The sequence below is a fragment of the Poecile atricapillus genome, chromosome 4, assembly GCF_030490865.1.
Source record: "Poecile atricapillus isolate bPoeAtr1 chromosome 4, bPoeAtr1.hap1, whole genome shotgun sequence".
NCBI lineage: Eukaryota > Metazoa > Chordata > Aves > Passeriformes > Paridae > Poecile > Poecile atricapillus.
Genome location: NC_081252.1, coordinates 66,241,298 through 66,266,797, shown reverse-complemented (window position 1 = coordinate 66,266,797; position 25,500 = coordinate 66,241,298). Strand labels below are relative to the sequence as shown.

General features: G+C 40.6%; 1 protein-coding gene across 1 annotated transcript in view; it reads right to left on the bottom strand.

Annotated features, from left to right (window-relative positions):
• Nucleotides 1–544: 544 nt before the first annotated feature.
• The window catches only part of CPZ (carboxypeptidase Z), a 34,724-nt gene continuing 9,768 nt past the window's right edge, over nucleotides 545–25,500 (bottom strand). The window contains exons 2-11 of the mRNA XM_058838280.1: nucleotides 22,590–22,613; nucleotides 21,290–21,664; nucleotides 20,442–20,654; nucleotides 18,282–18,478; nucleotides 17,188–17,349; nucleotides 11,069–11,227; nucleotides 6,807–6,942; nucleotides 5,585–5,724; nucleotides 2,554–2,653; nucleotides 545–900 (exon numbers count right to left, since the gene is read on the bottom strand). Of these exons, the coding sequence (XP_058694263.1) occupies nucleotides 545–900; nucleotides 2,554–2,653; nucleotides 5,585–5,724; nucleotides 6,807–6,942; nucleotides 11,069–11,227; nucleotides 17,188–17,349; nucleotides 18,282–18,478; nucleotides 20,442–20,654; nucleotides 21,290–21,664; nucleotides 22,590–22,613 (1,862 nt within the window). The remainder of the gene's footprint in view (nucleotides 901–2,553; nucleotides 2,654–5,584; nucleotides 5,725–6,806; nucleotides 6,943–11,068; nucleotides 11,228–17,187; nucleotides 17,350–18,281; nucleotides 18,479–20,441; nucleotides 20,655–21,289; nucleotides 21,665–22,589; nucleotides 22,614–25,500) is intronic.

The window sequence follows — 25,500 nt, the reverse complement described above, 5'->3', positions numbered from 1 at the left end:
TGCTAAACACATTAAGAGCCTATTTTTAAATTTATGAAAACATTTAAAATTAGAAAAAAACCCAAAACCCTACATTTTGAGCTGTTATTAGAAGAGCTAATGAACTTAATAAGCTAATGTAAAAGGGGAAAATAAAAGCATTTTCTGAGTGTTTCTGAATGTTGTTTTTAGTATGTTATCATTAATGTATTAAAACATGTACAAAAATGCATTAAAGGATTGGGAATATTTTCCTGCAGGTACTTAGAACCTAATAAATAATGAATGTGATGATTAACTACATGGGCAGAAGTACAGAGCATTACCAAGGAAAAAACCTGCATAAAATCTGGCCTTTGAATGCATGTGCACCGTCGTTTTTAATACTTAAAAACCCACTTGAATATACTCAGTTGTGTGTGAAGAGAAAACAAAAGAAGCAAGCGTGCTTGAATTAATATCATATTTTCAAATGAAACATTTAAATACTGCCAGGAGCAGTGAGGTTGTCTGGAGTGGAGCGGAAGGGCGCCGGAGCGAGCCGAGCAGAGCGCGGCGATGCCCGTCAGCGCTGCTTGAGCAGCCACAGAGGTTTGTGCAGGTCTAGAGAGCTGAAGTACGACCACCACCAGGGCTTCTCCCTGCCCGGTGAGGACCCTCCTCGAGCCTCCGACCGCCCGTGCTGGGCGTGAGGGTCAAAAAGTTCCAGCGGGTCGTAAGGGTCGTACGCGTCCTCCATGGAGCGGCGGAGGAGCTTGTTGGGCCAGGCCTCGGCAGGCCGCAGCACGAAATCCACTCGCCCGGCCTGCTTCATCCTGGCAGGGATGGTGACCCTCTTCATCACCCGGCTGTAGCCCGGCGCCTGGGCGCTGACGATGTACGTCCCCGCGGGCAGGAGCCGCCAGTAGTCGCCGTCGGCAGCTTGGGAAAGGCACGACAAAAGCGAGCTCAGTGTTTAGCCTCACCTCTGTAGCTGCACACACACGCGTGGGCACAAGCAGCTAAGGGGCCGTGGAAGCAGCACAAATTTGGAAAAAATGTTTGAAGGCAAACTCTAGATGACAAAAAGAGACTTTGCCTGTGAAAACTTGGCCCTTGGGAGCTAATGGAGTAAAATTCACGTACAAAATGTCAGTAACTGCTGTTCCTGTATCACAGGGAAGAGATGCTTTCCTTCATGCTGCTTTTCCCAAGGGTATAACGAATAACTCCCAAAGAAATTAATTTCAAACTATGTGAAACTTAAGAAAGTGACATCAGAATCCAGACTGCTATATATATACATATATATATTTAAAATGTCTAAGGAGCTAAGAAATCCCTCTTTTTATTAAATTACATTCAATTACTTTGCAGACATTCTCGGATGTAAGACTATGGAGTTGGAGCTGCAGCTGGTATAAATTGCCATTAGTGTAAAATGGGTGTAAATTTCCTCCAGCTGAAGGTTAGACCCTGCAGGAAAAAGCAGGGAGCTTTAAAACTGAAAAATTTATTCCTCATTTTATATTTCCTTTATTTTGAATGGCAAGTTTCTTAGTTCAGTTAGTGTTGTATTGATACTATTTTCTTGTGGAATTTCTTAGTTCTTTTTAACCATATGACATTTTAACCCTACCTAACTCAGAAAAAATACTTTCTTTCCTACAATGTAAACATATTTTTATTTAATTCTTAATCCTTTAAAGATCCACTGCCAATGGGAAGCCATTGTCTGGGAAGAAGTTTGAAAAAGACCCTAATTCATGCCAGAGTCTCCCACCAGCCTCAAGAGTCTGCATTATCTCCACTATTGTATCCCCTCTAATGCTAGTTTTTTTGAAAGCTGGAAAACATCCAGTACATTATAAGCCATTCTGGCTTTCCAAATTGATTCAACAACTATCATTAGAGTAAAATGTAACCATTCATATCTACTGTTTTGCACTTCTATGGCCTACCCTGTTCTCACTGAAATCAATAATAAAAAGAAAGCATTGATTTCAGTGACAGCCTAAGAGCTCAGAACTTTATGACTGTGAAAAGTAACAGTTGTATATGCCCCAATATGTGTTTATCAGTTGGTGACAGGTATACAGTAGACATAATTCAATGTTCTAATAATAATTATCCAAAAATTGCACGTATTTATGTGTTTCCACATGAACAGGAAAGGCTGTGGATGCTTCAATTCCTGCAATTATTCTAGTTGTGAAAATCAGAGAGGATCCTCTTGCACTACCTACAACATGTTCACAATATCTCAACTAACTTATTCCATCAAGGCTCCACATCTCCACATGCTGAGTTACAGCCTCTGAGCAGAGCTTTTACCATATTCCTCCAAATACTGGCTTTGGTGGACAGCAGACTGTTCCAGGTGAAATTTTTCACATCAAGAACTCCATCATCCCAGAGACAGGACAGACTTAGCAGCTTGACATGTCTTCTCTTATTCTAGAAGGGAACCCCCACCTGAGCCTTCAGTTTTCCATTAAGGTGCCATTTCTACCAAACATGACAATACTTTCACTGAGGTTAAGATCTCAGTACTTTCACTCTACCCCACGAAAAATCTTAAACTCAAAATATTACCTGTGGTGACATCATGCTGAATGCCCCTGACTGAAATACGAGCATTTTTGATCGGGTTGCCAAACTTATCGGACACAATTCCTTTTATTCCCCGATGAACCTGGCAAAACAAAACAAAATTAGATGGGAGTCACTTACTACAATACCACCTCCTCATCACAAGGAAACCCTTGTAGAGAGGAAACAATTGTCAAAGAGTTCAACCCATTTAGAGGCTCTCAGAAGATAATGCCCCTTCAGATCACATTCCCTATTTAGGGAGGTCCAAGGGGACTGAGGGAAAGGGACAACGGGACCAGAGCTTTTTTGGGATAGGTATGTGGCTCTGCACTGAGAGACCCTTCTGTGCACAAATCACTGGCACCTCATGGTCTGACCACAGTATTTAAGGACTGTTTCTGAAAGTCTGCCCTAGACACAGGACCACAAAGAAACTAAAAGTTAAGGCTTTCAAAACCAATCTGGTGCTCTGAACACAATGAGAAAGCATCACTTCAGGTACTTGTGACTCATCATCACTCTGCTGCCTACACTTCAGTGCCTGTCAGAATGTCATGACAGCAGAGTGTATGACAGCCATTTTCCCTTCTCTACAAGCACAGAACTGAGCTGCTTGAGCTGCTGAGAAATGTGCTTGGTGACAAACTAAAGAGCAATGTGAATTCTGTCATGCAAGGAGGTGCACAAACACCTATATTGTAAGTTCAATAAAATAAAACTAAACAGAAAAAAAGTTCCCAGTATCGAAACATTAAGCCTCTTAAGATCCTCTTTCTGCAGTCATCCAAATCTAAAATATTTTATATTGGGAAATCTATATGACCTTTTTAAGTGAAAAATAATTCCATTTTGACTTTTTCTCTGAGGAGCTATGACCAATTTGAGTTGTTCTTCACTTCCCCAACTCCTCTTTTCTTTTCCTTTCATTTTCCCTTCCCCTGTACCCTTGTCACAAAAGAATAGAAAAAAACACAGAACATCAAAACAATGGGAAACATATATTTGCTTTTCTGTTGGAATATAAAAAGGTTTAAAAATAACCAACAAAATATCCAAATTTACACCAATTGATAATAAAAAACTTGAAAAAAAAATTCTTATCTAGTGAGAGCAGTTTTAAATCTGAGATGAGACTCTGTTGTCACTGCTCTTGTTAAGCAGCTCTTCCATACTGAGTGAAGCTATTCACTGGAAGGTTTAGGAGCAACTCAATATAAGAATTTGAAAACTGTCCTTTATAATAAAACACTGCAGTTTTCTTGCAGCATGAACTTGGGGATTTATCATATGGATAGAGAGTAAATATGGTCAGAAGAGTCATCTCAGACTTAAATTTAATTTACATTGCAGACATACTCAAAGTAGTATGACCTCATCCAGCTTCAATAAAAATTTTGCAATTATTACATGACAGGATAAAAATAAAAAAAAAATGAAATTTCTTTAACAAGCTTGCTTTGGCTTGCTTTAGTAAATATACTATTTTTCATTTTTCCTCAAATTGGTGTCACATGAGTTTGGTAGGGTGTTTTGTTATTGCTTCTGATGGGGAGAAAAGATCAGCATTTAGGACAATGAATTCTACTTCTGTGTGTTAAGCCAAGTAGATTTGTACACACACCAAACAGCCTGGTATATATCAGAATAAGAAAAGTTTGAATTGGTTATGGCAGACTTAATCCTTATCGGGGGTAATTCAGTCATCCTTATCTGCAAACTTGTTTTGCTTACTGTCCTGCATTTACTCAGAAAGCTTTTCCAGCACAGAATTCTACAGTATCTCACACTATAAAATCTTTACATCTTGAAGACTTCAGTTGTAATATATATGGATTTAACCCAGCTCCATTTGGATTCACTAAAACTCATTTTCATCAGACAGCTGTAAAACGAAATGAGTTTGGTGGTCTGTACTGTAGACTTTATTGAATGATAATACTTACCACAAGTAGCAAGAGGTTGCTTAGAAAGGCCATAAAAACACTCCTAACAATTTTAAATTACTGCATACTCTATCAAAATAAGGTATGACAGAAAGCTAATCTACTAATGGCTGAGAGAAAGATGAGCAACTTCTGTTTCTGTGCTCACTTACTTATTGTCAGTGAGGTATTTGTTTTTGCAGAGCTTAAACTCATTATTAAAAATGACATTTAAGTGGCATGTTTTAATGCTCAGGGACACACAGTTTTTTCTTGAGAAGATTTAGCTTCGGATATTTAATAACTACTTTCATAAAGAAATCAAGATAGAAAGTGTTTAATAGCATTTCTAGCCAGATTTTAGCTGAATCTAACTTTCTTGCTGTGGGACAGTAGGGTTTGGGACACAAACATGGAATATGAAAAGGAAAATTTCAGGAAGTTCTCTGGAGAGAAGATCTTGATGCTTTAGTCCTCAAGAGGAAGGTTGATGTCGCCCTGAAAACTCAGCTTCTGAGCTTGCTGACATGGTTTTCTAAAGACTTTCCCAGGACAGTAACTGTAAACATAGATATGTGTACATTCTTTCTGTTACACGTCTTGTGATGGGCATCTCTCATGGCCAGTGCTGTGAGAAAGTGTTATCCTGACCATCCAATCCCTGGCTGTGGTCAGAAACCAGAATCCTGGGGGGAAAAATAAACGCTCTCTTCTCTTCACCACACCTCGACCTGTGTCCATGTGATCTATTCATCTTCAGCGGTAACAGTTGATTCATATTTTCTGAATATTAAGGTTTTCTCTTTTCTCTAGTGTTAAATTTTGGGCAGCTGATGAATAGTGCTGCCCAAAGTATTCACAGATAATTTCCTTTCTCACTATTTTCAAGGCCTTTGCAGTCCTCAATCTCAATCCCTTCTGCAGCATAGACAAAATACCACCTGTGTGTCCTTCTGGACAAACTGAGGCACTGGGGCCCCTGGAGGAGTGTGGTGATTGATTCAGCATCATCTCGAGAGCTAACCAGGAAAAACAGCAAAGAAATTAATTTTGACAAAGAATGAGAAAGAAAAACAAAAGCAAAAAGGTCTGTAAAAGCAGAGCAGTACCATTTCCATGTAATTCAGAAGGGCACCTTTGTTTTCATGCCAGATTGTAAACAGTTCTTCCTCCAAAGGAAACTTTTCACATCCTACCTCCACGGTAACTTCAAAGCAATTTGTGTGAAGGTAATTAAAGTCTGCCATACCTACAGGTTTAAAAAGAAAGAGGAGATCTCATGAACAGCCATGTAGCTTTTAACTGGAGCTTTGCTGCTCAGTCAGCTGAATGCCATCCCCGTGGGTGTGGGTTATTATCCTGCAAAAAGTGCTGGCTAATATATAAAAAGTGTTCAACAAGTTCAGAATACTACAACTTGTTTCAACTGTAAATTAACTAATGACAATGACATTTCTTTCAGGCAAAAAACCCCATAATTTTACATTATTATTCACCTGGCCAAGAAGTAGCAATAGAGCAATAAAATTGGTTAATCACAGTAATTGTATAATCGGCTATATCAGAGGTGATTGCCAAGGGTCAGCAGAACAGAAATGACCTTTTGCAATTATTATGTTCAAAACCGTTTTTGTACAAAAGACATTGAATATAATTTTGGGAAGAAAGTAAGCCAAAGAGAACTTAACCTAATTCTCACACATGCCCCAAAGCATTCCAAATGTCTGGTTTCAACATAATTATTTGGGGATCCAGCTGAGTCCTATTGGAAAACACAACTGAAGCACTGCTGAAAATTTATGAACACTGATATTTTATCCATGCCAGTATTGAAGGAATTCTAAAGAAAACAAAATACTATTATCAAATCAAATCAAATTAATAATGGAAACACAAATTGATTGGATGTTTGTCTCTGTTGTAGTTTTCCTCAAAAAAAGAATTTATTTAAAGAGATGAGAAAGCAGCACATGCATAGTCCACAAGATAGATTCTGACTTATGCTGCTAAGGAATGAGAGCATAGCATTAAGCATTTATTTCTATATATCAGATTTGAAAATAAAAATATTATCTGATATAACAAATTTGACCCTTGCATTACTTGTTAATTTTCCTCAAGTCCCACTGGGGTTGAGTGTATCCCATGTTATCTGAATAAAAACATTACCAACATAGATTCTACTATTTAAATCCCCTAAAAATTATGTTTTGCATGGGTAGGACCTAAACCAAACTGAAATGAATAAAATCATTTTGTTCAAACCCTGTTGTCTTATAAAGGTCACATAGAGGTTTTACCTCACTTGATATGATGGTAAAGTGGTTTTACCTCCAGTGAAGCTGTACCACTCAGCACCATTTATAATACCTCCACGATTTACAAAATTCCCACCACAGCGAAGTTCAGACCGGTCTGAGATGACGGGGTGTGCATCTGCATAGGCTTTAGCCAGCATTTTGAACACCTGGAACAGACAGGATTGAAATGTGTTTGCTTTTACAAACTGGAAACTTTTAGTTTTCAGTTATTAATAGTAATTAACAATTGCTGTGGTGAGTCCAGACAACAAGCCACCCTGCGTCCTCAAGAGTGATTGAGGTGATGAACTGCTCTGCAAGGAAGTTTTGTTTGTTGCTAAGAAATTTTGATTTGTCTTCTTTTTTAGGGTTCTTCTCTGCAATCCAATAGATTTATCCAGGGACAAAATATTAAATACCAGTGGATTTTTTGGTACTTGACTTCAATCTACCACCTGGAGCAGAAGCAGAGGACATTTTTGATTGTGCTTCAAGTACTAGGTTTTAAAATTTAAATTTAGTCCTCCTTTAGGTTTTGTTTTAGCTTTTGATATTTTTACCCCTTAAAAATACTTATATTACCCTCAGCCCAAGTAAGCCTTTACACTGAGTGCTTCTGTTTAAGATAGTCAGTGTCAATTTGCTTTGCACTTATCACTCACACAGGAAAACCTGCCAGATAGATCTCAGAGACAGTTGGTTCTCTGTGGGGCAGAAATCACTCCTAAAAAGTGAAGGATAGGACGTGGTGATGTAGGATGTCACCACTGATTTCCAAAGAGTGTTGACACTGATGAAGAGCAGAGCAGTCACCACGCAGAAAGAAACAGTGGCAGAATATGTAGTGAAGACAGAAGAAAGAGCAGTTATCTGAAGAAACCATTGATTTGAATCATGTTCCTGCCCTTCTTCTCCCATGGTTATTCCAACTTTGCACAAAAATTCTGCCTCTCCTTTTTGTTTATTGGAACCTCACCTGCTAAGGCTAGCCTTTCAGATTTTGACATTGAAATTACAGCAGTTATCAGATGATGCTTGATTCCACTATTCATCATCATGAGTTTCTTTCCATATTGCTTAAGACAACATGTGCAAGAAGTTTGGTGGTGAAAATCCCAGTTTTAGAAATGATCCCAAAACTTTATCCTAGTGTTGTCATCAAGGATAAAGACCAAAATGACCAAAACCACTACATTCATTGACATTTGTGATTGTTTGATATTTTGTACTTGTTTCTAATAATCACATGGCTGAGCCAATTATGGAATCAGGTAGGTGACCAAGGAAAGGTGGAAAGAGAGTTTAATGTAAAGACACTTTACTGAAATGCTTCTGATGACCAGAAACTAAAAATCCAGACTTAATAGAAAATGCTTTTGCAACTCCCTTAAGTTTCTGTGTTTAAATATTGCTCAGACCAGAAAATTAAGTGTTCTTCAAAGTTTTGCTGAAAAGAAATAGATGTTAATTAAATATGTTAAGAAGAACTTTCACTGCAAATAGTTCAGTGCCAGGCTCAATATCTTTAATTTCTACTGGAATTTGGGTCCCAGTTCTGAATACCTTGGAAGGTATTTGATATAAAGTTTAGAAGGTGCCTATGTGAGTAAGGAGTATGATCCTCACCTTTTACAAGGAAATCTGCAGATGTCCTATTTCCAGTGACTAAGCCTCCTCTTGCTTCACACCAAGAGGCATAAGGCTTTTGCCTGGCCACTAGTTGAAGTGAAAGTGATAGAGGTAGTGAGAAGAGAAAGTGAGAATTCCAAAAGCAAACAAAATCAATAAAAAAAAAAGAAAAGAAGAAAAAAAAAAGTTATGCTTAAAAAAAAAGTTCCTGGATAACAATACATTTGTTATCACTTAGAAGCTAACATATGAGCAGTCATGAACCTCAAGGAAACTTGCATTTTTAGGTATAATATAGTGGAACAAAAAAGGAAGAAACAGAGGAAACAGAGGAATCCTTGTGACTTTGGTAGTGTGAGGTTCCACTCAGTAAAGTGAGGTCAGTGCTGTTACCTCAGCCAGAATTTTACCCCACTGACCATCACAGGTTGGGTTTTTCAGGGGGAGGGAAGGGAGTGAACTTGACTTGGTGTGGATATTTCTGCTCTGGTGAGCAGAGGCATCAATTCCGTTTCTTGTGTAACACGAAGAATTAAAACATCCACCTCCACAAACCTCAAAATATGGGAAAGTTTTTAATTAGGTGGCTGAACCAGATGCAAGATGTGAGTGTGAGGACATGGTCCAGCTTTGAGACTCCTTGCTGTCAGCCGTTACTGGCTCACTTTGTGGTGCAGGCCAAAAAGAGATTTGAAATCTGCAGTGTCTTGGAGCAGAGGAAAGAGAGGATCCTTGTGCTTCCATGAATTCACCATGACAGGCACGGGGAAGTGGAAGCACAGATGGATTTTCAAATGGGAAAACATGGCTTGAATGTATTTCTCAAAATTAGATTTTTTAATATCTGGCTATCATCTGCTCTGCAGCACTTCACCCTGGTCTGCAAGTTTCCCCTTGCACAGCCAATGTAGCAGGTCAGCACTCAGGACAATGGTTATGGCCAAAGCATGGCAGATAACCAAACTGCTGTATTTTGGGATGCAGGTTCCCTGACAGCAGCAGCTGTAGATCACATTACTTAAATGCAGGTCACTTCATAGGTGCAGGTTTTATATCTTTCTGTGTAAAATTTAAAGTGATACTGACAGTGCTGTTAAGGTTCCTGTGCTGTCATTTGAAAAATCTGTTTTTCATTGAGGACAACCCCAGACCTCTCTTGTATGCTCTAAATTTCCAGGTTTGTAGCCAAATTCCCAGACTTTGCAGTCACTGACTATGCAGCAGTCACCTGTATAGGGTTCCTTTCTTACTGTGCTGCAAGCCAGGAGTGCCACTGGGGTTTGTCCAGCTGTGCACTACACTGGGATGGAGCCCTTTGTCCGTGTGGCTGTGTCCTTTCACTCAAAATAAACACACTGTCCCTGGGTGGAAATGATGGAAGCACTGCTGTACTTCCATTCCAGGGGTGACCTGCTTGATAAAGCACACATGGCAATATTCCTTCACCACCTATGCACAGGATAGCCCTAGCCCAGGCAGTGGGATGTAAAAGCACAATTTTATGATTTCCCTCAGTCCTCAGCAAGAGGTTCTGCAGCTCACATTAGCACTCACCAGATATTTCTTACACAGGCTTTTTACTGTGCAGTGCCTGGTTAATTTTACTGCTGATCATTTTCATACACACATACAGCAGGCATTGTACAGCTCAGAAAAAAATGGATTGATACAGAAAATGCTTAACAGTCATACATCTTTAAATATTTAATATGTGTTAGTGAGATCTGTCATTTCAGAAGAAGTCAGCCTAGAGATATGCTCGAAGATAAAGGATGCTTCAAGTCAAAGATCAACTTCTGACTATTTTCAACTGCTCTTTGTTTATATAAAGAATCACTTTTCTTAAGAGGCCACAGACATTTTTAGTGCATGCTAGAAGCTAGCTGTTCTCCTGGTGGGCATGTCAGCAATGAATACTAGATTGAGGAAACCAAAGGGAAATAGGAAAGATGGCAAAAAATTTCACAGAAGATTTACAGTGAGTCCCAAATGAGGAACTTTCCAGGGACAAGAGGGTGAAACCAATCCCATGCATCTGACCTGGAATAAATGTTACAAGGCTGCCACCATATGGCAATGAGTCTTTTTTCCCCCCACTCCTTATGGATTCAAGTGAAAATAGCACTGCTGGCCAGGCTTGTTCCTTTTACCAGAAAACACTGGTAAAAATATCGCAGCCTACTCCCTTTAAAAATTAAAACCTAGATTTTCCTAATCTGTGCTTTTTGAAACCATATTTGGCCTCAAAAAAGACGGGTAAATCTTCCCAGACCAAGCTGATAAGTGTGTAAACGATCCTATATTTTAAAGTACATTAAGTAAGTGTATAAATCAGAGTCACATAATATTCTGAGTTGGAAGGAATCCACAAGGACCATCAAGTCCAGCTCTTAAGTTAAAGGCCTCTGTGGGGATTGAAAACTTGACCTTGGCATTATTAGCATCATCTCCACACAAATGAGCTGATATCATGTTATATATATGTATATAGACTTGCATTATGTGTATAAATATGCTATTTATTGCACATTTAATACATACATGCATACATATACACACGTGTACCTGATCTAAATTAAGCAAAGTTTATTACTTATTAAAAGTAAACAGTTCCATAGTTCCAGAAATGGACCCAACATCCCAACCCAGAAAAAACAATATTACCTTCTCATCAGGTGTGGGGGAGAACATTTTTTCTTCCATAGGATGCCTTGAATAGTCATAAGGATAGGTCACAACCAGCTCTCCCCCATGGAGGCTGGCAGAGAGAACAAATGGGATAGACCTCAACCACTTCATGACTGCTTTTGTCTCAGGGGCCACCTGAAATCCAGGAGAAAAAAAAAATGAAAGCTGTGACTAGCCATGCACCTCCACAAGGATTTGATCCTGGGCAGGATGAAGCCCACTGGAGAAGGGACTATGTCAAAAGGAGAAGGTTGAAGCTCTTTCAGTCTTCCAGACAAGAAGTTACTGGGAGCAGAAAATAATTTTTCTCCAGGGAATGGATGATACACATTGTTCACTGTGGAAAAACTGGAACAAAAAAAGAAAGAGAAAATTTGAAAGAAGAAACTTTTCACTAAAGAGATATTTTCAGATCACAATGGCAGTACTTTAGGCTGGAAAACTTGTGGCATCTTATCACTACTTACCTAACTCTATCTAACTCTTATCTAATTTCATTTCTGAATCAGCAGGATTGACTTTGAACGGATAAACTGGAATAGGGGGACAAATTTGCAGTTCTCATCACTTGTTGAAAATGCATTTGTTATCCTTAGGTCCAGGTTAATCTGTAAATAAATGGAAGCTAATATATATAAAGCACAGCAAAACCTGCAGTTTATCTGCAGTGAACTGTGGCAGATAAGTCACCAGTTTAGGGCTTTTTGACAGTCCCTGCTCAGTAACAGCACCCAAGGGAGAGGGCAGCAGACTCACAGGGATGCTCAGGCATCCCTGTGACATGAGCCATGCAGGAGGTTCCTTCACCCCGGTTCTGAGGCGTTATTTCTGGGACGTGCTGCAGTGTTAGTTCATTCTGAGGGATAACAGTGGCATCTGGTGGCCGGTCCCTGCAAGCCCAGGCTCACACCAGTGCCCCTGGAGAGCCGGGGTTCTTTTCCTTGCAGCTGGGGGGAGTCACCTGGGGAAAACCTGAGCAGGATAAGGCTGCTCATCTGGACCCTGCACAACTGCAGATATGCAGGTTTTATAAAAATGAGAAATATATGTTATGATGAACTTAGTCTAGCGCATATTTACGGCTGCTTTAGGGACTGCTTATCACCCTTTGCTTTGACTCCATCAGCTGTCAGGAAACCAGGCAGCCAGGGCTCCAGACTAACAGTGACCAACAGTGTGCAGGGAGAAAACATCCTGAACAAACAAGAAAAAAACTACCAAGCCAACCGAACAAAGCCCCTAAAGACCCATGTATTTGTGTTTCAACAATATAATTCCTGTTTTCTTTGGATCAGTCCCTAATCTGCTATTGTTAAAAAAAACCTTTGGGGATCACAAACCCAGGTGTGGAGCAGAGAAAAGCATTGTGAAGGTGCACCATGAATATATTATAGCTCCATCAATGAGGCAGAAAGGCAAGGAAAAAAACATGTCTAAACATAGTTTTACTGGAATGATTTAAAAAGACATTGCCCTGTCTACTTCTGACTTATGGTGGAGACTACATCCTTATAGATGCTGTAGTTTTTAACTGAGTCCTTCTAGATTTTGGATTTCCTAAAAATGCCCTTCTGTAGCTATTGGTCTGAGCTGGTGCCTTTAGCCACTGCAAGTGTGAAAGGCTGTACCTTGTGCTAGGGAAGAAATGGGACCCTGAGTTTCCCACTGCTGCAAGGTGAATCATTAAATCAGTGGTTTGTGATAAATATATGAACACAAGCCAGTTTGTGCCACTGATCCCCAGGAGAAACAGGTCAGGATCATTTTGTCTATCAGCCTAGAGGCAGTCTGAATCTCCGTGTCACAACCTTTTCTACTTTGGCATTTTAAAGAGGCAGCTTAAAAAATGGGATGCAACAGGGAAAGTCTGATCAACTGAAGAACACACAGAATGCACTTTGCACACCAGAAACCTAATCAAAGTACTTTTCACATAATAGGGAAGATTAAACAGAGTTTCCAGGAAGGGCATGACACGAAAAAATAAATTTAAAAAGGCAGAGAAAGGGCATTCGAAAAGGAAAGGACTTTTTGCCGTCTCATACACCCATTCACACAATGCAGAAATGGGAGAAGAAAGCAGCCCCCAGGCTTCCTGACAAGAAACTTGGCAGCATCCAAAGAATGCTATCTGCACCAAATTTTTCTGGCCTTTGTGCAGTGTCCTGGGATGATCTGGTAATGATCTTTATCCCAGTAGTGCTTGGGACTGAACCAGCCACTTCCACCTGCACCCTGGAAGTTCATCCTTTGATCCCATCTCTTCTGAAGTGAAGAAGACTCTGTAGGGGGCTGTATGCATCACTGCCTGCCCCATGGACTGGGCAGTTTGGGAGTTTCTCAGGGTGGTTGAGCACCTGGAACAAACTCACACCTTCCAAGTCCATAGCACCAGCACTTCTGAGGTGGTTGCTGACCCAAAATCCCATCAGCTCCCTGCCCTGCTGCAGCTGCCCCTGCTCCTGCTGCCCAGCCAGGACATGCCTGACATCAGCCCTGCTTTCAAACAGCAGCCCGGGGCCTTGGTGAGATTTTTAAGTTGCTTCTGCAATTCAGTGGACAAGAGTAAAATGTAGTTTTATTTGAGAGCTCCTGATTTCTGTCCCTCATCCTGATCAGCCAACTGGTTAAGCAGATACCTACACAAGCCCCAAGATAGTGCTGTCTCACAGAGCCAGAGTCTTATTGAAGTGAATGTTGTGAAAAAACAGGAGTTTCAATGTCACTATTTTTATCCTTATAACAATTCAGTGACATCAGTGATTAAGGCTTTGAAATGAGCATATTCTGCATCAGCTCCACCAAATGATAGCAGATGTTATCTGCCCCACTCTGGCCTTTGGCTTTTCCTTTAATGTGGATTCTGTGGAGCTCAATTTTTTTTTTCACCAGGGCTTTTGCTTTTAAGTTAGATGAGATCAATTTTAAAGTACCCATCTCACAAGAACAATTCAGAGCACAACTAGAAAACAGCTAAATTATTTCTGCATCAGTACAGAGAAGGGCCACTACCCATTTTAAACCTGAATCTCATTTCTGTCAATTATACTGAAATTAATCACTGTCTGCATGACTTTCAAAGATTTATTTTTTTCCCTTTTAAAAGCAGACAGACTAATTTTCTTAAAGAGTATGCCAGCTCCCAATGGCATAGACTTCCAAATTCTGTTTGAACCAAGACAATTGAACTGACTGTATTTCAGATCAAGCCTGAAGTTGGTCTGCCTGAGCCCTCAGACCTCTTATTGCTATAATTCATAAAAGTGGGGAACAAAGCACGTTGTATTGAAGCCAGGCTCTTGAGGTTGCTTTCTGCCTCCTGATCTTTATACAGTGCCCTGCAACACTCAAGTAATTACTTTAATAAGGCAGGTAATGAACACTGTTAAGTAAATGAAAGGGGAGAGGCTGGTGTTGAAATATTCAACCTAATGAACCTGCAAGCACAAAGCACTGCCGTCAGAGCCATGGGTTCATCTGCCTGACCAAACTGAGGCTCATTTAGGGACAGCTGATTTGACAGTCCTGTGGTATCATCAGCAGAGGAGACACAAGGCTGTGAGACCACTTACTGCCAGATCTGTGAACCATAGGAAGCTATAGACAGCGAGGAGATTTTGAGATGCCACTGAGGTCACAGGCCCATTGGTTCCCTCATTTGCTCTGGAAACAAACGGATTTGGAGATTTTTTTTGAGTGTTGTCTATGTGAGGATCAGCTTTGGGGCCAGGAGAGCACCTAGAAATTCCCTAAGCTTTGGTGCTCTGAGGAGTACCTTGGATGGCCACATTGTTTTTTCTTTAAAAACAAGAAAAGATTTGCAGGAGAAGTGGTTTATTTGTGGTTTATTTGTGTCTCCAGGTCTGCACCCACTGAGGCAGAGCCCAGGGGATGGTGGTTGTGTGCCAAGGTTCCCTGGTCCCTTACCTGTGACAGGTAAGCCAGGGTGATGCTGCAGCTTAGGCAGAGCTGTGGTGGCAGCTGTGGGAGCAATGTTAGGCTGTCTCCACCCATCCCTCTATAAACTGCTGAGATGTTACAGTGTTTAAGAAAGCTAAATACATGGTTGTAAAAATGACTTCTGCAAGTGGCTGCCTGCCACTGACCATCTCTCTCACAGATCAGTGGAAGAACCAGGGCAGAAGCAGGACTTGGAGAGTAGAGGGAGGAGAGTAGAGCCAAGAAATGCAGAGTTACAGGAACTCTGAGCTGCACAGTGTGAGACAAGTTCACAGTTTGCACCGGGCACTGGCAAAAAAATGGGGGTCAAAGACATGTTTGTCCTTCCTCAGTGTTGCCTGGGCACAGAGAGAGTGAGCACATGGCTGGAGGGAGATCTCCATCCTTTCCTTCCCATGTTGGAGCAGGGGAAGGGTCTGAGCAGCCCTCCCCCTCAGATGGAAGGAGCACCATAGGTAATGTGTGATGAACTGACCACAACCCCCATTCCCTGCACAACACAGGGGAAGCAGGTATAGAATTCAGGTGCAAAATCAAGCCTGAGAAGAAGGCAGAGGTGGGGGAAAAGTGTTTTTAAGATTTATTATTACTCTACTCTGATTCGATTCATAAAAAATAAAATAGATATAAATAATTTTCCTCAAGCTGAGTCTCTTTTACTTCTGATGTTAATTAGTGACCAATCTCTCCCTGTCTTTATCTCGACCCATAAACTTTTAACTATATTTTCTGTCCCCTGTCCAGCTGAGCAGGGGAGTGATAGAGTGATTTGGTGAGCACCTGGCATCCAACTAGGGAAACTCACCACAGGAGTGAATCAAAATCTCTCTGACTTTTCTCCTAAAATCCCTTTTTTTCTCTCCCATTATTTTCATGTGGCCTCAGGCTCTGCTTCTCAGCTCTCAACCTTTCTTTAGCATCTGAAGTTCTAAATTCCAATTGTATTTACCAGCTCGCTGGTAAATTATCTGTTATTATTCAATCAAAAGTTGAAAACTTCTAAGCTTGTGACCTTATAAACATGCAGAATTTCAGTGCCATGAGTTGGGATGTGTGATTATATGCAAAAATAGAATAAACTACTTGAGCTGAGTTATGGCAGAAATTAGCGGTCTAATACAATGTGCATTACTGAGCCTCTTACAGCCTTGAGTCTTCACATTATCCTGAGGAAGTGAGGTGCTTTTATCTAGATTTTACTGCTGTGAAATGGGGTACCAGAACACTGGAGCAGCACTGGGGTTTTGATCTGGCTTTACATATGACCACCTGCAGCAGAGTAGGAACCTGAAGTATGGGCTCTCAGATCTTCTGCTAACACCAGATGCTGAAACAATCCTGTTCCCCACCTGTCTGAGGCTTTGTGCCAAAATAAATATTGAATCAGAATATAATTAGTTTAAAAGTAGAAGAAGAACAGAGCTCCCAGTATCTGAACTACTGATTTAGCTTCTGTGATTCTTTTTTCAGGGGCAGAAAGGTCCACTTAGACCTGTGCTGGGGGCTGCTGGGCTGCCAGCAACCCAGGTAGGGCTGAGCTTTGCATTCCTGACATAACATTGCACAGAGCTTAGTGATGATGAGTGTGAGGCCCTGTAGTTCTGCCTCCACCCTGCTCCCACCCTGCAGCAGCGACTTTCCCTTCCAGCACCTCTGCAGCTCGACAGGCTGTTTCCACTGCTCTGTATGGTGACAGTCATTTATAAACATCCTCTCTTCATGGAAGATGACACCACACAGCTTTACATGCAGCCTTTGTACATTTTCCATGGCAGAAACTCCTATTGCATCAAACCTGTGCAATGACAACCAAATCCATAAAGCCTTTAACAGGCACCACAGTTTAAAGCACTAATGATGAATCATTACACACTTGTGACCCCCTTGTAACAGTCATTATTCTTAATCTAAACCAGCAAAGTTCAAATTATCCACAAATCTTCCAAATGATTTGTGACACCTGCCTCTTTGGCCGGACCTACACCATGATTTTCATGCCAATTCTGAGCCTATCCATTTCAGTCCTACTTATAAAATCTGATTACAAGCAAATAACTTCAGAACAAGCAGTCTCAGTCTCTTAATTCCTGAGCTGTCCTGTAGTATATATGATTTATAAAATGTGTAATTCATACCTTACCCCACCAGTAGGACTGTGGAATGGGGATGTGGTCCAGACGGGCCCCACGAATCCCAGCTCTTCTGTAAGCCTCAGATGTCAAATCTGGGAAATTCCTGTTCAGGTCCAGGTTCTGAGCTGTCTGTCGTCCTATGACCCATCCATTGTAACCAGCTCCCTATTTTGTAACACAGAAGCCAACTTCAGAACAGCTCCCTGTCTCAAAATAGCACCTTGTGGAAATTCTTTAATCAAAGGGAAGTTTTAAAAGAAGTAAACTGAAAATGTCTGTACCGTTAAAAACCCACGCTTATTAATTAATCACATTTTGTCCCTATGAATATTAATGCACTAACTAGCATTCAGGAAGTGTTTCACTCACCAGTGCTGTGACTCATGAGAGGAACACAGGAGCCTCTTGCTCAGAGCAGCATACAGAATGGATTAGAGGAGAAAAAGAAAATACAGCTGATGCCCCAAGACAGGACGAGGCAGAGTGCAATAACTCCAGGCTCATACAATGGAGAGAGCTCAGCACATGAGCAAAAACAGAGAAAGAAAGGTCTAGTTTCATGCTAGTGCTGTTAAAGAAAACAGACAGGGGGAAATAAGAATGTCATGTAACAAATAATAGAATCTTGGTTTTCACAGGTCTCCATCAGGCATGAGTTAATCTCTGAAAACTGCCATCCATTACAAAACTTTGACAAAAAAATCATATTTCATTATGTCTACAGTTTTAAAAGAGGGGGAACATCAGCATGATATTAAACTGCATTTCCTTATAGAACAATGTAAGTCATTATAGTGAGTCAGTAGGCATTTTGTTCTAGAACTGATAGCAGAGAGTGCTAAGTGTGTGAAAAAGTAACAGTCATTCTCACATCATCACATGCAGGCAGCAGAAATGACAAATACGGCTCTGATTTCCTCTTAGTTCTGTTCACATCATCTTTGAAAAGCAATGCACCACCTAACCTTTCAGGGATCCTGGCAGTCAATCCTTAATATCCCCTCTTTTACATGACACTCCCTTTCCAGTTTGTTCTTTCCCATGGAGAATTCTAGAAACCTGAAGGCCTGAACACCTCCTTATAATAAAACTTTTACCTCTTCTGCAGCCAGTTCATAGCCATCAGGATTGAGTGAAGGCAGGAGATGAATTCTGGTGTTGTTAATCAAGGTCTGGATGCGAGGGTTCCCAAGAAGATATTCTGAACACAGATACTGTGCCAGGTATATCAGCAGTTCCTTCCCCACAACTTCATTGCCGTGCATGTTGCCAATGTACTTAAATTCTGGCTTGACTGTGGAATGTGAAATAATGAGATGCTTGAATTTGATTATACCTGAATGGCTTCCAAAATCAGACTAACCCAAGTTGCTTACTGATGAGCCAAAGTTTTATTTACGTTAATTTCACGCACACACTCCTTCAAATTGCACAGCAGCTCTAGGTGAACTTCTCTCCATTAAACACCAGCTCAGAAACAGTTTAAAGAGTGTGAAATAAAGTTAAGTCCAAACTATTAGGATTCCAAACCATAAGAGGCGATCATTGCTCTGAGCTTTTGCTAGAGTCATCATTAATTGTGGGCAAAGGGTGCTGAAAACAAAAATATCAAGCCATGGCTGGGAACGAAATACAGCCCTGGCACTCTGACCTACCTTGGGGGGCTTCAATGCCTTGTTTTGTCACAGATCTTAGAAACGACCTGCAGATGTGTAATAAATTATCCCTTTATTTGGAAAAGAAGTTGGGTTCTGCATAAAAAAGGGCTTTCAGACTAAATAGCCCTGGAATAAGGCTATTAGAAACTCATAATTTTGTAATTCCCTGTAGCTATTCTCCCAATTTCCATCCTTCTTTAGAGACTAATGGAAAGGAGAAAATAGGTGCACTTTGGAGACACCTTTTCCTGTCTATCCCTTCATCTTTGCCTTTGATCCTGGCCAGCCTTGAGCACCAGGCACTGGAGGGGGCCTGGCACAGAGCTATTATGTATGACACTTGCTCGGGATGGCAAAATCTCAATTTATACCTTATTTTATGCTGTCCTGAGCAGCATGAAGTAACAGATTTAGAGAAAAATGCTAGGAGATGTGTTAAACTACCACCTTTTATCATCCATATCACAGTTTTCATTTAAAAGCCCGATTCATAGGCTTTGTGTTTTCCTGGCAAATGGAGTATAAGCCTAAAAAGACACCTGCAACTTATTTTCTTTGAAAAAGAAAGGAAAGATGATAGGAAAATGTAATGTAGATCTTTGCTCTTTTAATGACATCTACTGGGATCTGATTAAGTTTAGAGGCACCTCAAAATACCTCCAGACCATGCAAGGCAGCAGAGCTGAGAGTAAACAAAGCTACCAGTCTTTGCCATCCTCTCTGAGCCCTCTGCAGCACACGGAGGAATCAGCAGCCTGACCTGAGACCATAATCTCAATAAAGTATTAGGTCAGGTGTAGTTCAGCTCTGCCACACTGCTGAGGCTGTGCTGATGCTGGAGCTCTTCTGATGAGAAGCAACCCACAATGGCCATAGCAATCCACCATATCTAGACAAGTATAATTTTTGAGCTGGGAGCTGGTAAATAACACCTAATACTGCCCTAGAAAGTTATCTGCTTTGTGAAGAATTTAAAATGCTTAAAAATCTGGCCCTTGCTGTCTTAGTGATGAAACTACAAAATAGAGATCTTTTACTGTTCTCCTCTGCAGAAAATTTGTGAGGATTCATGTCCTAATGTATATATTAGCACCTATATATAATATAATAGCATCTATTAAGGGGCCATGAAAATATAAATTCCTGCTATCATCCATCTGTTACTCTGAGACATGAATCTCTGTTCAGGAGGATTGTTTTCTGTGCTGAATCATCCATTTTAGTGTCAATGTCCATCTCTGTCTGAGGCCTTCTCAGAAGACTTGTGTATTTTAGGATGTGAAGGACAGTGAGGAAGTCGTAGGTGATAGGGAGGACAAGTCAGTAACAGGAAAGTGTCCCAGATTTGTACATGGTGCACAAATAAATAATAGTGATATGACTACAACCAAATATGTGGTGACACAAGGAACAGCATCACCAAGCATGGTCATGCACAGAGACCATAACAGTAAGAATTTGCTTCTGGTTTGTAATTGCTACAAGGAATCACCAACTATCACTGTAACTCAGGAACACAAGGGAGGAGAAATGTTTTGGGGTCAGTGTTTTTTACAGTTTAAGCAATGTTCCAATAAAAGGGCCATTGATAAAACTCACGCAGCTCATGGTGTCCAGGCTTGGTTGAAAACTCAATCACAAAAAGATCCTTCCCTTCAAAACTGCGCCCTATGCTGTAAGTTGTTGCAATGTGGGAGCACTTAGAAGCTGTCTTCTTCAGTGTGCTCACCATTTGGGCATATGAATGGTGTTTGAACTGAATAAAAGTTGCTGGCAAGTCTGAAGGCAAATCTTCCTCAGCATTTATTTCTCCTGCAATGAAAAAAATGTAACACAGTGTTTAAAATCATAGTGCTTAGAGGATTGTATGAAAACCTGCACTAACAAATATTTGTGCAATCTCCAGTTAAATTCAACCTTTGGCATGTTAGCTCATTTCAGTAACAAACTGTACAGGTTTTTCCCTTTAAATTTGGTGATTTTTTTTTTTTTATGAGATTCATCTGTCTTCAGCTATCTGGATTTTCTTCCTCCAAACAAAAATCTGTGACAATCATTAATGAGAATATTTTAATGAGCCATTAAGCTTGACAGGCAGTCACAGATTTATAAGTGCACTAAAGTTTCAGATTTAAAATAAAGTATTTCAAATATATAGACAGCTATCATACAGAACAGGGCTTATCTAAATACATCCAAATATCTTGCTTTGAGCTGTCTGTCTTGATGCTCTTTTTTAAATGAGGGAGAGAAATAAATACTTCTTGAGCACAGTTTAATTAAGTCTTTAAAGTAGGTTGAACAAAACTAATGACACATTACAGGTCTCTACAAAGAGAGCAGGCAGAGATGACAAGTGAAGAGGTTTTGTGCCGTAGATCAGTGAAGCTGAGTGAGACGAGACGCTCCCCACGCAGAAAGGAGCGCAGCAGAGCTGCCTTCCTCACCTCGCAGCTTTGCCAGCGGGTCAAAGCAGCCCTCCTCCTCCCCAGCAAAGAAGCGGTCACAGTCTAAGAAGTAGGGCCAGGCCATGTCTATTGCATCAAAGGCAGGGAGGCAATTTTTTTTGAGGTTTTCACAGACGTGCCTGCAGGGCTTTATGGCTTTGTCCTTTTCACACTGTGGGGCCAGCACTGAGCAGCCCAGGAGCCTCAGGTCGGGGTTGCATTCCCCCTGGAGCAAGTTGTGCAGCACGCTGATGAGCAGGTACTCAGAGCTGTACTCAATCACTTCTCGAGACTTCTGATCCAGAAAGTTAGGATACACCATTTGAGTATAGGCAACATCAGTACAAGAACTCAGGGCGATATCCACGCATTTTGCTGTGAAAAGGAAATGAACATAGGAAAAAGATCTTTCTTCATTGACATTCTGAATAGATGAAGAGACTATAACAAATACCATGTCCAATGGACTTATTTATTTAGTTCTCAGGTAGGTTGGAAACAGTTTTTAAACTGTATTGCATGCTTAAAACCACTTATAGAAAGAGGTTGAGGAACATGCTTGGGTCTGGGGATATAATTTGAGTTTAGGAATTTGACCAAAGAATTCCTAAGAGAAAGGTGGGAATTTGCTGGTGAGAAAAACTCAGATTCCTCAATAAGTGTCTTGTGAAGAACTGTATTTGATATCACTCTCTCCCCTGTCCTTGAATTGTCATATTGATTGCCTGAGTAGGTGTGAGATCCTACAGGTTTTTTTCTTTAGTGTAGAACATAACGATAAGTTATCTCTTTTCTCGGCTTGTCCCCACAAAATTAGTTGAGTTTAATATCTCTGAAACTACAGACCCTCCATGAAGTTTGATTGAAATTGCCCAAAGAGGAGAAAAGTCATTCTAGTGCTTAACTCACAGGCAAGCAGACACATAGTATGATTACATGTATGTTCTCATAAACCAAATACATTTTAAGAAATCAGGTCAGCAGGTCTTAGGAAGAATAAGTGTTGGTAACACCTTCAACCCACTTAGAAGTGAAAAAGAGTAACAGAAAGACATCTCTTCATAAAATTACTGACTGTAATAGTAATGGGTCTACATTTTAGTGTCCTTCTCTTGGTAATGATTCTGGCTGGTAACAAACACTGTTGTCACAGCAGCAGAACACTACACTGTATGAAAGTGCACATTTCTCCTGTAAGAAAACCTACTGTAGCACCAACATGAGTATACTTATCAGGAAATCATCAAAAAATACTTGTGGTTTTGAGGTTCTCCAAGAACAGCAAGGAAAGACTTCATACCTTTCTGTACAGTTTGGCATTGACCTGTAAATAAAGAGGAAAAGAAAAATCATTACAGGGTGAGTGTACACGGTTCCTGGCTTGTGTTAGGAATTGTCTGATCGGGTATCTGCTGCAACTCTGTGTCCTGAGGTGCAGCCATACCAGGAACATGCTCATATTCCCAGCAGGCACATATTACAGAATCACAGAACAGGCTGAGTTGAGAAACCCCTTTCCCCCTTATCCACACACAGGTGCCTAGGAAATTTCCCTAATCAAAACCTAGGTCTTTTTCAATCTGGTTAAAAGTCCATATGAGTTCTTCTGTACGTATCAAGGTGTTTTATCAATCTCCCCTAAAAGATCTTTTTGTCCCACATAATGCAGTGGATACCTTTCTCATAAAGCAATTCAGCCTTTGGTAGATATGAGGAGAATTTATTTCTTGCTCATCCTACTTCATTGTATCTCTAGCAGTTGCATTTCGCACTTTTAATAATATCTTAAAACTAATTATTTCCCTCCCCAACTACTCTCATAGGAAAGCTTTTCCAAAAGATCACTCTTCTAATGGCTAGAAATTGACTTTTAATTTCCTGTTTAAAAGTATTTGTGGCCAGTTTTTATTCACTGTTGTTGTGCCAGCATTGTCCTTTAGCTTAAGTAGCTCTCTGCATTCCCTGGTGCATTCCTTCACACTGCATTTGCAAACAGAAGAGATCTCCTCTGCTTCCTGTTTACTAGGTCAAATAAATTATGCTCTCTTGATTTTGAGGGAACTTGGTTTGATGACCCAGGAAACCTTTCTTTTGCTCCTGTAGCCAATGATTTTGTGTTGTCCTCTCCAATATTGGCAACTAAAGAAATATATTTCTGCCAAGGTGTTGGAGATGGTTTCACCAGTGCTAAATCACTCTGTGCAAGCCTGAACACTTCCAGGTTCACCTTTCTTGTGGTGTACTGGGGATCTCTTCTGTTGGAATTTCTTCTTGCTCTCACTGGGGGGACAGACATCCAGCTTCTTGCTCACTAAGTTGAGCATCTGTCCTCACAAGGCCATATTCATTATATTTTCTCTTTTTCCTGCTAAAGAGAGTTTAAAGTTCTACCCCTGGCATATTTGTTTAAACATAATCGTCTGCATATGTGTTGCTAATGAGTTGATCATTCTTTAGCCAAAATAAAGTCATAGTAATGAGAAGAAAGTTAACCCTGGGACTTTATCTTGGAGAGGGACATTTCATTGGAAATTAGTCTGATTCTATATTATGGATTGTAATTGAGCCATATTACCTCATAAAATAAATGAGGCATCAGAACTAGCAGAAAGAGCCCATCCCCAACATCAACAAGTTCTGTTAAGCAGCAAGCTAGAAAATATGATATCCATAAAAACTCCTTTCCTGGCTCAGTTCATTTTGATAATTGCATTAAATAATACCTGGTTCATCTACAGTGCCTTCCATTATAGGATTTCAGTGTTTCCCCTAGCTAGGCACAATCCCCTCTGTGAGTTAGTTATTAAGGTCAAGGCATTTCTAAAAAAAGCTTCATCTCAGCCCGATACTGCATGCAGTGCTACATCTGGGGATAATCAAGCAATAGCATTTTTGTACAATGCTAGCTGGGAGTGAGAAAGAAATGATCTCTTGTTAGTAAGAGCTCCAGCAATTAATCCTGCTGATAAAATTGGATGTCACTACCCCCTGAATCTGGATAGTCCTGTATACATCAGCACACCCACATTTGAGAGACCTTGGACATAAGTCTGGAGTCAGCCAAATGTTCCTTACAGAGGGGAGAATGTAGTGTGAAAAGAACTGGCTTGAGTTTAGCCTTGTCCCAGTGAGGAGAGTGACACTATCTCTGTTTATCATCAGGGTCATTAGCAATGAATCCCCTTTGGGGATTCCCCTTGAGGGGTGGATGAGAAATATTTGACACCTTTTTTTTCCCCTCTCCTGAGCAGAAAATTAATATATCATAGCTATTATGTTAGACTAGAGGGTTGTATGTGCTGGGCACAGTTCTTCATGAATTTGGGGAGTATGAATGGTCTTTCTACAACTGCTCACATTTCTTCAAAGGTAAAAGGCATTTCCCCCTCTGCTGTCTCCAGGACCAAGCTACAAATGTCCCTTTAGCTTATCTCTCTGACATGCAATGATCAAATAATGAAACTGAGGTACACACAGTCTCCCCAACCCCTTTTGCTGTGCAGGAGTGCTATTAGCCACCAGTCAGTTTGAGATGTGGCACAGGCCTGTTCTCAATGGCATCTCAGAATTCTGCTTATTCAGCTGGAGCAAAAAGATGTTCTGGCAACACTCTGGAACAAGCAGAGGAAACCAGAGGGAAAATGCAGCAGGCAGGGTCTGGATGTGGCGCTGACTCTCCCTGCTCCAGCTCTCTGAGCAGCAGCAGACTTGCTGCGTTTAGCAGATGCCTCTTTCTGCCCAGCTGGCCAGAAGGGGAGGCATCAGGAAGCAATGGATAGCTGATGGAAGAGATGTGAAATTCCACAGATATTCTGTCCAAGGGTTCACCTGAGGACTGGCTCCTTTTGTGAGCAGGAGGAGATGTTAGCACAGGAGAGAGAAAGACAACTCTTGTTTCAGACTGTTCTACATGTCATCCACATTTTGATATTTTTACCATATCTATATGGGGAGAGGAAATCTATTAAGCAATATGGTTAGTGCTCATTAACAAAGATTCTGACTGAAGAGGATAAATCTATTTTTCAGATGAGGTACCAAATCCATATAAATCTTTTCCATGGCAACTGAAATTATTCATCTCAGTATGTAATAAGCAAAGGTAATTCTGCAACACCACTGCTTAATGGATAAAACTTTTCCACTACTTGTGATCCAGGATCACAAGCTTTACAAACTCAAAGCTACCAAGACTCACTCACTGATCAGCA